General features: G+C 48.3%; 2 protein-coding genes across 2 annotated transcripts in view; both read right to left on the bottom strand.

Annotated features, from left to right (window-relative positions):
* mcf2la (mcf.2 cell line derived transforming sequence-like a) overlaps positions 1-14,210 on the bottom strand; it is a 581,983-nt gene that overhangs the window by 372,737 nt on the left and 195,036 nt on the right. The window lies entirely within an intron of this gene.
* LOC147107264 (glutathione hydrolase 1 proenzyme-like) overlaps positions 1-14,210 on the bottom strand; it is a 176,947-nt gene that overhangs the window by 58,447 nt on the left and 104,290 nt on the right. Inside the window, exons 5-6 of the mRNA XM_086006127.1 lie at positions 11,053-11,245; positions 8,827-8,987 (exon numbers count right to left, since the gene is read on the bottom strand). Coding sequence (XP_085862253.1) covers positions 8,827-8,987; positions 11,053-11,245 — 354 coding nt within the window. The remainder of the gene's footprint in view (positions 1-8,826; positions 8,988-11,052; positions 11,246-14,210) is intronic.

Here is a 14,210-nt window from a genome sequence, read left to right as displayed (position 1 = left end):
AGAGTTGTGGCATATCAGACAGTGTTATTTTCAGAGGTGTGGTATATTAGACTGTTATTCTAACTTCAATCAGGTCACCTCAAAGTCTTTTCACAAATAAAATTAATTCCTTAATTTTTTCCTCAAATTTAGATTCCTAAATCCCATTCATCATGTTTCACCCACTATACCCTCTCGAGAACAATAATATCCTTCCTGTGATTAGGCAACGACAACTGCACATAATGCTCGGGATAGGGTCTGACCATCATCTTATACAACAGTGCAACCTTTGGCTCTGTACTCTCTCTCTTTCTATAGTGTAGCCCAATACCTTACTTCCTTTTATTTACTGAAGCTAAGCACAGCGCTGCCAGTTTATAATTTGATTCACTCGGGGCCTCTTTCTTTCATGATTGGTCTGTTATACCACAACTGCATCCAACATGTATTCCTGCTTTTTGCTCTATATCAATCATTTTACACTAACCCACCTTGAGTAACATCTTTTACCCATTGGCCCAGTTATCTGAAAGATCGAATTCCTTCAGAATCCATTTACAGTACATTGTTCCTCGTTATTTGTCTTGCCACCTATATTGGCATTATCTGGAAACTTGGAGATTTTGTTTACTACACCCATAATAATCATTAATATTTATCATAAATAGCAAAGGAGTCAAAACTGACTCTGGGGTATTTCGCTCATTACTTCCTCCAGTGTAAAACATTCCTATTGATTGCTACCCTCAGTTTTATGTCTTTAAGCCATTTTCCACCAATATCATTAGCCTCCCATTTTGGGATTCCTTACTTTTAAGAGCCAATCTGGCAGCTTGTAATAACACTTCCAAAATCCAAGTAATTATCAACTACATTGCCCCAAAACACCATATCAACAACGGCTTTGTAAAATTCCAGCTAGTTAAACGTGGCCTCTCTTTCCTGGCTGTTAATCATAGACTAGTACAGCACAGAAGGAGGCCATTCGGCCCACCAAGTCTTTAACAAATCATGTTCTTCCAAGTGTTCACCCACTAGCTAGCAAAATTATTTCAGAGACTTTCCCAGATGTTAATTTCCTGACCTGTTGTTTCCTGGTATATCTGGATCTCTCCGATCCCTTACGCTCAAACACCGTCACCTATTTCACTTGCCATTTCTGCACCAGCTCTTCCTGATTACATTTACAAATTTACTGCCAAACAATGCTTAATTCAGGACAAGTCTGAGCTGTCTGTCACACCTACTAGGGGCTGAGTTTTCAGCTATAACCCTTGCAGCCGACACAGAGAGCAACCTTTCATCCCATTAGTCTGTGCTGAAGTAAAACCCACATCACACAACTGAAAGGCCAAGAGGCTAATCCACTGAAGCACTCAGTCCTCCCACACAAGTTAACCGTAATAAAATTCAAACGCTTAACTGAAATCTTATTGAGTTTATGGTGTTCAAATGTTAACTGAATATTCAGCTTTAAATATTATTCTCTCAAACGGACTGTACCACTCATAATTGTTGAGCTTGAGGCTGGAGTTCACATGATTTATCGGAACAATCTGTATCAAGACAGGGGAGTAACACAATTTCAAGAGCGACATGAAAATGTTGAGTTAGGATACTGAACTTTTCAAAGTGGGATGTGTTGATGGACTAATAGGCCCATTGTGCAGAAGTCATTTGAGCTGTGGGTTAATATTGAGGCCAAATGTGTTCATTCAGTTAAAAGACTTGCATTTATATAGCTTCCTTCATGACCTCAGGTCGTTCTAAAGTGCTTCACAGCCAATGAAGAAGTACTTTTGAAGTATAGTTACTGTTGTAATGCAGACAACGCAGCAGCCAATTTGCACATCACAGAATCACAGAATCACAGAAACCCCACAGTGCAGATAGAGGCCATTTCGGCCCATCGAGCCTGCACCGACACATACCCCACCCGATCCCTGTAACCCCTACACCAACACATATCCCACCCTATCCCCGTAACCCCAAGTATTTAATCCCCCTAACACTAAGAGTCAATTTATCATAGCCAATCAACCTAACCCGCACATCTTTGGACTGTGGGAGGAAACCGGAGCACCCGGAGGAAACCCACGCAAACACGGGGAGAATGTGCAAACTCCACACAGACAGTCACCCGGGGCCAGATTCGAACCCGGGTCCCTGGTGCTGTGAGGCAACAGTGCTAACCACTATGCCACCGTGCTGCCCCGGGATGGGATTTTTTACGACTTCAATTTAACATCTCTTCTGAAAGACAGAACCTCCAAGAGGGCAGCACTCCCTCAGTACTGCATTGAAGTGTCAGCCTAGAGTTTCGTACTCAAGTCACTAGAGTGGAATTTGAACGCACAACATTCGGACTCAGCTGCCACTAAGCCATGGCTGACACAAAATTAGACAGAGGAGAAGTCAGGGTGTATTTCAAACAGGAGAGCCTGGATTTTCCAATCAGGCCTCATCTCCTGCAGGGCAGGAATTTCAGCTGCCTGACCTCGGACGATTTTCTGACCCCTGGAATATTTGCACATTAGAGGTGGGAGCCCTGGTCTCTGCTGGAGTAATGCCCGGATGTGGGCTGGAGTCAGGAGTGGTCAGACCACAGAGGCCTGGCACTTTGCAGGAACACCAGCAGGCTCAGAACTGCTGCCGAACAGTGAAAAACAAATTCACAAATACCTTCCTGTCTCCGAGAGCAATGTGTGGGAATGCTTGGACAGCCGGTGCACAGACCCTTGCTGCTGGCACCATCCTTCTGTCCCTCCACTAACCTTTAAATGATGGATACCAAGGCCAAACAGGATAGGCCTAGTGTCGAGGTGTGGCGTACCGATCACAGAAAGGACACAATCCGCTTTCCGGTCCGTAGACTATAAATCAGGCGTCATGCCTTTAAGAAGGATCACACCTTTAAGAAACTCGATCTGCAACATAGTTAAGCCCAGAGCGGGGGAGGAGGAGTCGAAGCTGTGCAGTGATGAAAGGCAGTCGTACTTTGTGTAGCCTCTGACTCCATTTTGTGTTCAGCATGCAGCCTCAACAATTAAACCTTTTCTGTTGAACCTCTCCGAGTTCAGTATTTTTTGCTAGGAGTACGTAGACTCCTACATTGGTGACCCCGACGCTCAGGACGACTCCTAAGCGTAACCATGGCTGACACAAACGCAGTTTCTGTGAAGCTGCCGGAGTTCTGGGAGAACCTGGCCACCGCCTGGTTCCTTCAAGCCGAATCGCAATTCCGACTCCGCGGCATCACCGCCGACGCAACGATGTACGACTACCTCCTCGCCTCCCTGGGCAGCTCCACAATCACGAAAGTCTGGACAACACTACAAAACCCTCCGGAGGAAGGCAAGTACGCACATCTCAAGGCCGCGCTCATTAAAAAATTCACAGCCTCCCAATTCCTGCACAACTGCCACCTCCTCGACCTCCCGGGCCTCGGTGACTCCACGCCGTCAGACTTGCTCTCACACATGTTTGCTCTGACCGACGAGAAACCGCCCGGCTCCCTCTTCCGCACGCTCTTTATCCGCCAACTACCTCCCAGCATCCGCCCGGCGATCGTGGCATTCAGCCTCACGGACCTCGAGGCCCTGGCCGACGAAGCCGATAAGCTCCTGTCCGCCAGCTCCAACCACGCCGTCACCCCCGACCTGGCCTCCGCGGCGTCAGCGCGCGCTCCACCCTCTATCGCGCGGCCACACAGCTCGGCCATGAGGCCCCCCAGGCCCCCACGTCCCCCAAGCCCTCTGGCCCAGGGCTACTGCTACTTCCATACCCGGTTCGGCGCACGGGCATGCCGCTGCAGCCATCCCTGCATGTTTCCAACCGCCCCCACACCGGCCTACACGATGGCCATGGGGCAAGCAGGCGCGCTGCTGTACGTTACGGACAGCGCCTCCGGACGCCGTTTCCTATGCGACACGGGCACGCAGCGCAGCATCATCCCCGCGTCCACCCTCGAGATCCAGCGAGGCGGCCGCGGCCCTGTGCTGGCTGCCGCCAATGGCACCGACATCCGAACGTACGGCACCCGCACCGTCACCATCGACCTTGCAGGCCGCCGCTACCACTGGGAGTTTATCACCGCCAAGGTGCTCTCCCCGCTCCTCGGTGCGGATTTCCTGTGCGCCCGCGGCCTGTTGGTCGACATGCCTCAGCGCCGCCTCGTGGACATGAACACCATGTCACCTATCCCGGGCGCCATGGCCCCCCCCAACTCGCCGAAATGGCGTGGCAGTGCCGCGCCCGCTCAACGGACGACTACTCAGCACTCCTGGCTGAGTTCCCAGCCCTCACCAACCCGACCTTCTCCGCGAAGGTTGCTAAGCACGGGGTAGAACACTTCATCCCCACCACAGGCCCACCGGTGTGTGCCCACGCCCGCAGGCTGGACCGGCCAAGCTGGAGATCGCGCGGGCCGAGTTCGCCACAATGGAACAGCTCGGCATCATCCGCCACTCCAACAGCCCCTGGGCCTCTCCACTCCACATCGTCACCAAACCCGACGGGGGATGGCGCCCCTGCGGGGACTACCGGCGCCTAAACGACGCCACCACGCCGGATCGGTACCCCATACCGCACATTCAAGACTTCTCGGCTAGACTGGCCGGCCGCTCAGTCTTCTCCAAAGTCGACCTGGTGCGCGGTTACCATCAGGTGCCAGTCCACCCCATGGACGTTCCCAAGACGGCCATAATCACCCCTTTTGGGCTATTCGAGTTCCTCCGAATGCCCTTCGGCCTCAAAAACGCGGCCCAGGCCTTCCAGCGGCTCATGGACTCGGTCCTCCGGGACCTGAAGTTCCTCTTTGTCTACCTGGATGACATCCTGGTAGCTAGTTCCTCCAAGCAGGAACACATCGAGTACCTCCGCACCCTGTTCCAGCGGCTCAGTGAGCACGGGCTCATCATCAGCCCAGCCAAGTGCCAATTCGGCCTCAGCAGGATCGAATTCCTCGGCCACCACATCACGCAGGACGGAGCCATTCCCCTGCCCGCCAAGGTGCAAGCCGTCCAGCAGTTCCCCCGGCCTACCACCATCAAAGGCCTCCAGGAGTTCTTGGGGATGATCAACTTTTACAACCGCTTCATTCCCGGAGCAGCCTCCCTCATGCGGCCCCTATACGAAGCCCTCCGGGGTAAGAAAGACAGAATGGCGATCGAGTGGTCGGCGGACATGTTGACCGCTTTCGACTCGACCAAAAAGGCGCTCGCCGACGCCACTATGCTCGCTCACCCACAGCCCAACGCCAGGGTGGCCCTCACCACGGACGCCTCCGACCATGCGGTCGGCGTCATGTACGAAGTGTGGGTCGATGGGGCCTGGCAACCGCTGGCCTTTTTCAGCCGCCAACTGCGCCCCCCGGAGGCCAAATACAGCGCCTTTGACCGCGAGCTCCTCGCACTGTACCTGGCAGTCCGCCATTTTAGATTTCTTCTGGAGGGCTGCCCCTTCACCGCGTTTGTCGACCACAAACCCCTGACATTCGCGATGGCGAAATCTGCGGACCCGTGGTCAGCCAGGCAACAACGCCAGCTCGCCGCGGTGTCCGAATTCACCACAGACATCCGGCACGTCTCTGGTCGAGACAACGTGGTGGCCGACTGCCTATCCCGCCCCGCCATCCACGGCGCCCACCTGGCAGTGGACTATGCTCAACTGGCAGCGGAGCAACGCACCGACCCCGATCTGCTCTCCACGCCCACAACCCTCCCAGGGCTGCGACTGACCGACGTCGCCTGTGGCCCGTCCGCCGTCACAGTCAAATGCGATGCCTCCTTGGTGCAACCCCGCCCCGTAGTCCCGGCGTCCTGGCCAAAACGGGTGTTCGACATTGTCCACGGCCTCTCACACCCTGGCACCCGCATGTCCATTAGACTGGTGGCCAACCGATTTGTCTGGCGCGGCCTGCGCAAAGATGTGCGCGTCTGGTCCAGATCCTGCATAGCTTGCCAGCGTGCCAAAATCCACCAGCACTTCAAAGCCCCACTCGAAGAGTTCACCGTGCCAGAAAGAAGGTTCGACCACGTCCACATCGACCTCGTCGGCCCCCTGCCGCCATCACAAGGTCACACGCACCTGCTGACAATCGTGGACCGTACCACCCACTGGCCCGAGGCCATTCCACTGACGTCCACCACCACCGCCGACATCGCGAGGGCGTTCATCGGTACCTGGGTCGCTCGGTTCGGCGTCCCCTCCGACATGACGTCGGATAGAGGCCCGCAGTTCACCTCTGATCTGTGGGCCGCCATCGCCCGAAACCTCGGGGTGGCCGTTCACCACACCACGGCTTACCACCCCCAAGCCAACGGACTGTGCGAGCGATTCCACAGGTCCATGAAGGCGTCCCTCCGCGCCAGCCTCGAGGACGAGGCTTGGATCGACCGCCTCCCGTGTGTGCTACTCGGCCTACGCTCCACGGTCAAGGAAGACCTGCAAGCCTCGGCGGCGGAACTCGTGTACGGCCAGCCGCTGCGCGTACCCGGAGAGTTCCTGCCCACCGCCACGACCCCCTGGTCGGCTGACCAGCAACGCCGCGCTTTCGCCAACCGAGCACAACAGTTCGCTCCGGTACCCACCGGCCGGCACAGCGAACCAGCAACCCGCGTACCACCTAGCCTGCACATGGCCAAATTTGTTTTCATGCGCCATGACGCCCACCGAGGACCTCTACGGCCCCCATACGACGGACCCTACAAGGTACTCCAGACGGGGAACAAGTTCTTCCTCCTTGAAGTGGGCGGCAGAACTGACAAGGTGTCGGTCGACCGGCTCAAGCTGGCGCACCTAGAGCCCGACGAACCCGTTCAAGTGGGCCAACCCCCACCACGGGGCAGACCGCCTAAGAGCCCGACGCGTCCGACCGCCCCGCTCCCGACACCAACCGCCAAGAGCCGTTCCGGCCGTGCCATCAAGCCACCACGCCAGTTCGTACACTCCCTACTAGCAGATTCTGGGGGGAGCTGTGTGGCGTACCGATCACAGAAAGGACACAATCCGCTTTCCGGTCCGTAGACTATAAATCAGGCGTCATGCCTTTAAGAAGGATCACACCTTTAAGAAACTCGATCTGCAACATAGTTAAGCCCAGAGCGGGGGAGGAGGAGTCGAAGCTGTGCGCTGATGAAAGGCAGTCATACTTTGTGTAGTCTCTGACTCCATTTTGTGTTCAGCATGCAGCCTCAACAATTAAATCTTTTCTGTTGAACCTCTCCGAGTTCAGTATTTTTTGCTAGGAGTACGTAGACTCCTACACAGGGATCAATCAAGGCAAATGGCAGGAAACACAGCGGAGGATGTTATCCTCACTTAAACATTTTATTTTTACATGCACCTTTCTACATGTGGGTGTGTTTCTGTTATGCCATAGGTCCTCCCGTTCAGAAAGAGGAGGGGAGGCAGGGACCTGATGAAGCACATCATTGACTCCTAGATCCACCAGAAAAATGGAGGAGGCAGTCAGGAGAAACTCAATCATTTACTTTCATCTTCCAGTTAGGTTTAAATTACTGAGAAGAACAAACTCTTAATAATAAATAACATTATCACTTAGAAAAAAATTAAAAATCTTTGTTGCTTTCTAATGTGAACAAATAAACCAAAGTTGGATGAACTCTTAGCATCCATAGTAATTTGCGATAAAATTAGTAAGTAATTAGAAATGCACGAGTTGATCAAAGGTAACCAGCATGGCTTTGTTTCAGGAAAGTCATGTTTGACAAATTTAAGAGATTTTTTTGAAGAATATTAAATGGATTTTCAGAAGGTGTTTGACAAGAGGCCAGTTATAAAAATTCAAGCCTGTGGTACAAGAGGAAATGCAGCAGGTGGATAGAAAGTTGATTCATGGAATGAGAACAAAGTTAGAGTAAATTGGTGTTGCTCAGATTGAAGCAATGTTCGAAGTGGTGTAACCCTGGAGGTGTAGGGGCATAGAGTGCAAGAGTAACGACGTAATGACAAAGTTGCACACAGCATTGGTTAGGCCACAATTAAGAGTATTGTCTGTAGCTTGGGACATCCTATTTTAGAAAGGATATTAAAGCCATAGAGAGCATAGATTCGCCAGGAACTATAGTTATGGAGAGAGACTGGAGATATTCAACCATTTTCCACTGGATTTTAAAATTCTCGTCGGTGTGTTCAAATCCCTCCATGGTCTCGTCCCAACTTATCTCTGAAACCTTCTCCAGCCCTAATAATATCAGAGCAAGCTTGCTCTTCATTTGCTGGAAGACAGATTGAATGAAAGCTTACACTCGGATAATAAGTCTAAAGTGAAATAAATCTGAAGAATCTCAACCATGGTTCTACAGAGCATGCGTTATCTATAATTTGGTGCTATGGTGACACCAGCCAGTCAGCCACAGAAATGCCTGGTGAGGGAAATAGAAATGTCACTTTGATACAGCACAGGGTCCTCTCCTGAGGTTGGGGCTGAGGCAGAGAGTTGGGGAAGAGTGGATGGAGCTTCACTGCATCTAAAACATCCTCTCTCTGACATGAGAGACCTGTTGACACTGGGTGGCTGAAGTGGGAAAAGTATCCCATTCCCAACATTAAAATCGTTCAGCTTGAAGAGCACAAAATTCAAAAGGATAAATAGGAGACCCAATATCCATCTGCATTACATTTAAAATCATTTCCAGTCCAAGCTACTGGTTAAAAACTAATACCATCTGCATTTGAGTGGCAGCTTAATGACAACACAGTAAGCGATTGGTAATATCAGAAGATCCAGCCTGCCTGGTGTGGCTTCTAACTGCTGCCCTCAACCTAAGGCATTGGAGAGAGGGCGACACATCAACTACACCATGACCAGCCTTTCCCCACCTGCATTCATGATATCGTTCACTATCTGTTGGGAGAGAGATCCATTGTAAAACGCATCAGGTCCTTCATCCGCCAGAATCTGATAGGTTGCAGCTAATTTTGGAAATTTGATGATTTCTTTTTCCTGGAGTATTTTACCATTGGAATTACAAAATACTTCACTGTTGAGAGAAAAACAAGGTGTCAAGTGGTTCTATTTGTAACAGTACTTTCAAATGTGTTCAGTGTCACATCAAATCAAAGTGGGGGGTTGGATACTACTTTCCTTCCTCCACCAGACATGTGCACACAGACGCACTATTCTTTCCACCCCCTTTTTTCCTGTAGTTACCAGCCGATTCATTCCAGGGTATGGTTCTAAGGATGATTTGGCAGTGTGTTTTGGCAGATCATTTAACTATGAGCAGTATTAGAGCCAAGCCCAATTATGCTCTCACCCAATTCCAAAACAAACACTTTCCAGGAAGAGTTACTGGATAGCAATCAGGAGCAAAGAAACAAAGACAGTTGTAGTTGTCCCGTCAATACCCTGGTCCATCAGCACAAACTAGAGATCAAACCTGGGGGCTTCCTGGTTTCTGTACACTGCCATACTGAATGGTTCATTTACTTTGAAGCTTCAGAGGACCAAACCAGGTTCTACAGATTGGGAATCAATGTAATCTTTACACTCTACTAAACAGCAAGCGCAGGATGGATTTAAAAAATATATGTTAATGAAATAGGACATGAGAGTATTTTGAGTGTAATCAAATTGATCAGATATGCCTTTTTATTGAAATGTTCATGACATCATCAAGGTTGAGAACAAATAGAAGGGAAGAAGGCAAATTAGGAACTAGTGATTGGGCAACCTCAAGCTTTGGTTATAAGGGAAGACTTACAGAGGTAAAGAGTCCCATAGCCTTGAGCTCTTGAAAAAGAAAGAATGATTCAGAGTAGGAGATGGCACCATCAGTCTTCATTTCAACACAGTGAGAATTTCAGGGATCAGGAGAGTATGTTGAACAGCACATTGCTGTTTGAGAGAATCAGGAAAGGAAAGTTCAGAGGTGGGCTGACAATAGTGGGAGAGACAAGGAAGGGTCCTTCCTGAGGGAGCCCCACCGTCAACACGCCTTTTTAAATAAAGACTGTTGCAAAGAGCTCTGATTAACTATAATATTCTTTTGTTTCTGTCTATTTCTGTTGAATTGTTTGGAATGTTATCAGTTTACAGACATAACATAATGGCAATAGAGAAAAGTGACGCAGCTGTCAGTAAGACAGAAATAGCATCCATGTGGATAGAGATAAAAGATAATAAAGGATCAATCACACTAATAGGGGCATTCTACAGACCACCTAATAGTGGGAAGAAGCTGGATGAAGAAATATGCAAATAAATTAGGGAAATTAGTAAAAAACAATAACAATCATAGGGGATTCCAACTACCCTGAAGTTAATTGGCCAGAAGAGGTAGGTAAAGGGGATAAGGGAATGGAGTTCCTACAATGTGTACAGGACTCCTTTCTAACCCAGTATACAAGAAGCCCAACAAGGGAGGATTCGCTATTGGATCTAGTAATGGGGAATGAACCAGAGCAGATAAGAGAAGTAAAAGTAGGGGAATAATCTAGGCAATAATGACCATAATATAATACGCTTTAAGATGATAATTGAGAAGGACATAAGTATGACAAAGACCAGGGTAATAGATTGGAGAAAAGCTGATTTTGAGGGGCTGAGAATCGAACTTGGGAAAATAAAATGGACAACAATATTGACAAACAATGATGTAGAACAGCAATGGGTAACATTTAAAACAATGTTCAAAAGAGTCCAGGGAAATATATTCCGCTAAAAAACAAGAACAAATTTAACATTAATGAGACACCATGGATGAATAAAAACATCAGGGAAAATGTGGTTATATCATTTCTAATCTCATCTTATGATGTCATGTCCACCTGATCCACCTCCCTGGAGGGTTACGCTGATAGAGTTAGATGAGGAAAGATGGGAGAAGGCTCGAATGGAGCATAAACGCCGACATAAACTGGTTGGGCCGAATGGCCTGTTTCTGTGCAATTCTATGTAAAATTATCTCATGAGTTATGAAATAGTGCCCAAAAATATTCAGCAGACAATCTCTAGAGTGAAAAGCCCAGCTTTACAATTCATTTCAAGCCCCAATATGCCACCAGTGTTAGTCTCAGTTTTGAGCAGTGTTGGCTCAATCTTACCATAAAGAAGGGTCTTTCTCAATGTCTTCCTTATATTGCTTTATAGCATTTCCAAGAGGCTGACTAACGGGGAATCCTTCTTTGGCAAGTTTGATGCTTGGCTCAAATAACCGTTTCCACGGTAACCTTCCATGCCGTTCATGTGCTAGTTGGTATCCTCGGATTTCACCAGGGATTGCTATGGACAATCCTCCTGTGGGTAGGCACAAACATAAACAACAGGCTAGTTTTTAAATGTAAACCTTTCCATTTCAGTGCACTCACTTGCAAGAGTTATCTGACCACGCTCACCTCACCAGGTAATGATTAGACTGAAGCACGAACTTGGTTATTATAAATAGCTCCGATGCTTCAAATGAATCAGAGGCTCCCACCTTGGCTTTGACATCGACTGTTGCTGCTCCTACAAACAATGTGTATCGAGTTGATCTACCTGCCAATTTTCTCCCTTTACTAATTGTGATGAACTTTTGCATATTCATCTGAGCTGTTGGGACCATGGAAATGTTTCACAATGGAAAGTAATCAGCCAACGATCAGTAGTTAAGGATGTACGGTTAGATAGATATTCTGGAGTTTTGTTTAATTTTGCTCTGGAAAGCAAAGGGAACTTTACAGAACCCTTTCTCAAGAGATGAAGTGGGGAGGGTAGAGTCCATGATAGAGTGGACTACACATAGCCTGTGGAAGGAACAGGCTTGATGGGCTGAGTGGCCTTATTTATGTAATTACATTCTTAGGTCAGTGTTGTGCATTTTGGGCATTTTCCATTTTGGGCAACCATTATCAGGACGAAGGGGTCCCCTGGTCAGAGGTAGCATGTATTATAGGTTCGTCTTCGCTACCTCAACAATATGCCTCATTTAACTTAAAACACAGAGGCCCCCCCACCCACCCCACCAATCTTTTTTATTTCCCACACCAATCATCCATGTGGCCTCTCTGATTGAGATTGCCAAATAATGGAGAGTTTTGTGCTGTGTGCCCATGCTCAGTGGGAACTTGGCCGAACTTATTCTATGTACAACCCTGGCAGCTAGCAGAGAAAAGTGACTTTTACTCTTCTTGGCATGGGCTAGATTCAAATCTAGATCCCAGAAATCAAAGTGTGTTGACATGCTGACCAATAATTGGAAACCAGACTAACCTGAACTGCAAAACCCATTTTAGATACTTAACCACCAAAGGATAGAGTAGTTAAAGTAAATGTTAGTCCCTTAGGGGATGAGACTAGGGAATTAATAAATGGGAAACAAGGAAATGGCAGAGACTTTGAACAAATATTTTGAATCAGTCTTCACAGTAGAAGACACTAAAAGCATCCCAATAATAGTAGATAATCAAGGGGCAAAAGGGAGGGAGGAACTTAAAACAATCTCTATCGCTAGAGAAAAAGTACTAGGCAAACTAATGGGACTAAAGGCTGACAAGTCCCCTGGACCTGATGGCCTGCATCCTAGGGTCTTAAAAGAAGTGGCTGCAGAGATAGTGGATGCATTGGTTGTTACCTTCCAAAAATTCCCCAGATTCTGGAAAAGTCCCAGTGGATTGGAAAACCGCAAATATAACACCCCTATTCAAGAAAGGAGGGAGTCAGAAAGCAGGAAACTATAGGCCAGTTAGCCTAACATCTGTCATTGGGAAAATGCTGGAATCCATTATTAAGGAAGTAGTAGCAGGACATTTAGAAAATCATAATACAATCAATCAGAGTCAACATGGTTTTATGAAAGGGAAATCATGTTTGACAAATTTACTGGAGTTCTTTGAGGATGTAATGAGCAGGGTGGATAAAGGGGAACCAGTAGATGTAGTGTATTTGGATTTCCAAAAGGTATTCGATAAGGTGGCCCATAAAAGGTTACTGCACAAGATAAGAGCTCACGGTGTTGGGGGTAATATATTAGCATGGATAGAGGACTGGCTAACTAACAGGAAACAGAGAGTCGGGATAAATGGGCCATTTTCAAGTTGGCAAACTGTAACTAGTGGGGCGCCACAGGGATCAGTGCTGGGGCCTCAACTATTTACAATCTATATTAATGACTGGATGAAGGGACTGAGTGTACTATAGCCAAATTTGCTGATGATACAAAGATAAGTGGAAAAGCAAGTTGTGAGGAGGACAGAGAGGGTTGGATTTTACCTGCCGAGGCGAGTTGGGGGCAGGACTGCTGCCTTCCAGGTTCTAGTCCCACCCCTAGCGACGTCCGACGCACAGACACTATTTTCCCCTGATTGGCCTTGTTAATCCCGCCCTGTGGGCTTGCTGGCCAATTAAGGGAAAGCTGGTGTCCGATGACGTCAGTTGATGACGCTTCATCTGCCGGTTTTCTTAAAGGGACATGAACCATTCATTTTTGACAGATGATTTGACAGTGTTTGACAGCATTGAGGTGCTATCAAACACTGTACAAAAGTGAGCCCTTACACCAAGGCTCTCCAATGACTCCTTAGGATAAAACAGATGGCAGCTGCAGGTGAGGGTACAGAAGCGATCTGTCACTTCTCCCAATGAGGTGAGGCCACACAAACACTTTAAATCTTGTCACCTACAGAAAAATCTAAACACATTAAAAATGACTTTCCCAACATTTCCTTAACTCTGATACTCACCAGTGTCCTATTGCATCCTTCACACCACTTCTGCAGCTGTCATCCATACACAAACATTACAACAGACCCACAGCACGCCTCACTTACCCTGGCGGGGTTCCCTGACGTCGGGAAGCCCGCAGCATAAGTCTCAAAATGGGAAAAAGCCTCTTAACTGCCTGTTAACTACCTGTTAACAGGCAGTTAAGTGGCTGTAATCCTCTTCCCACCGCTAGGAGTCGGGTCCCTGCGCAAATTGGGGACCCGACTCCTAGGAAGATTGGTTGGAAGCGGGTTGGAAGCGGGTTCGGCACCCGCTCCCATTCTTTTTGATTTTCCCAGCAGTCCCACCTCCACACCGCCTCCTCAGGGCTGGTAAAATCCAGCATGTCAAGTCTGCAAAGGGATAGAGAGGTTAAGTGAGTGGCCAAAAATTTGGCAGATGGAGTATAATGTGGGAAAATGTGAGGTTATCCACTTTGGTAGGAAGAATAGAAAAGCAAATTATTATTTAAATGGAGAGAGACTGCAGAATGCTGCAGTACAGAGGGATCTGGGGGCCC

Source organism: Somniosus microcephalus, chromosome 14, assembly GCF_052327205.1.
Source record: "Somniosus microcephalus isolate GS21.2 chromosome 14, FLI_Smic_1.0, whole genome shotgun sequence".
Lineage (NCBI taxonomy): Eukaryota > Metazoa > Chordata > Chondrichthyes > Squaliformes > Somniosidae > Somniosus > Somniosus microcephalus.
Note: the sequence above shows the minus strand (reverse complement) of the source record. Positions and strands in the feature narration are given on the sequence as shown.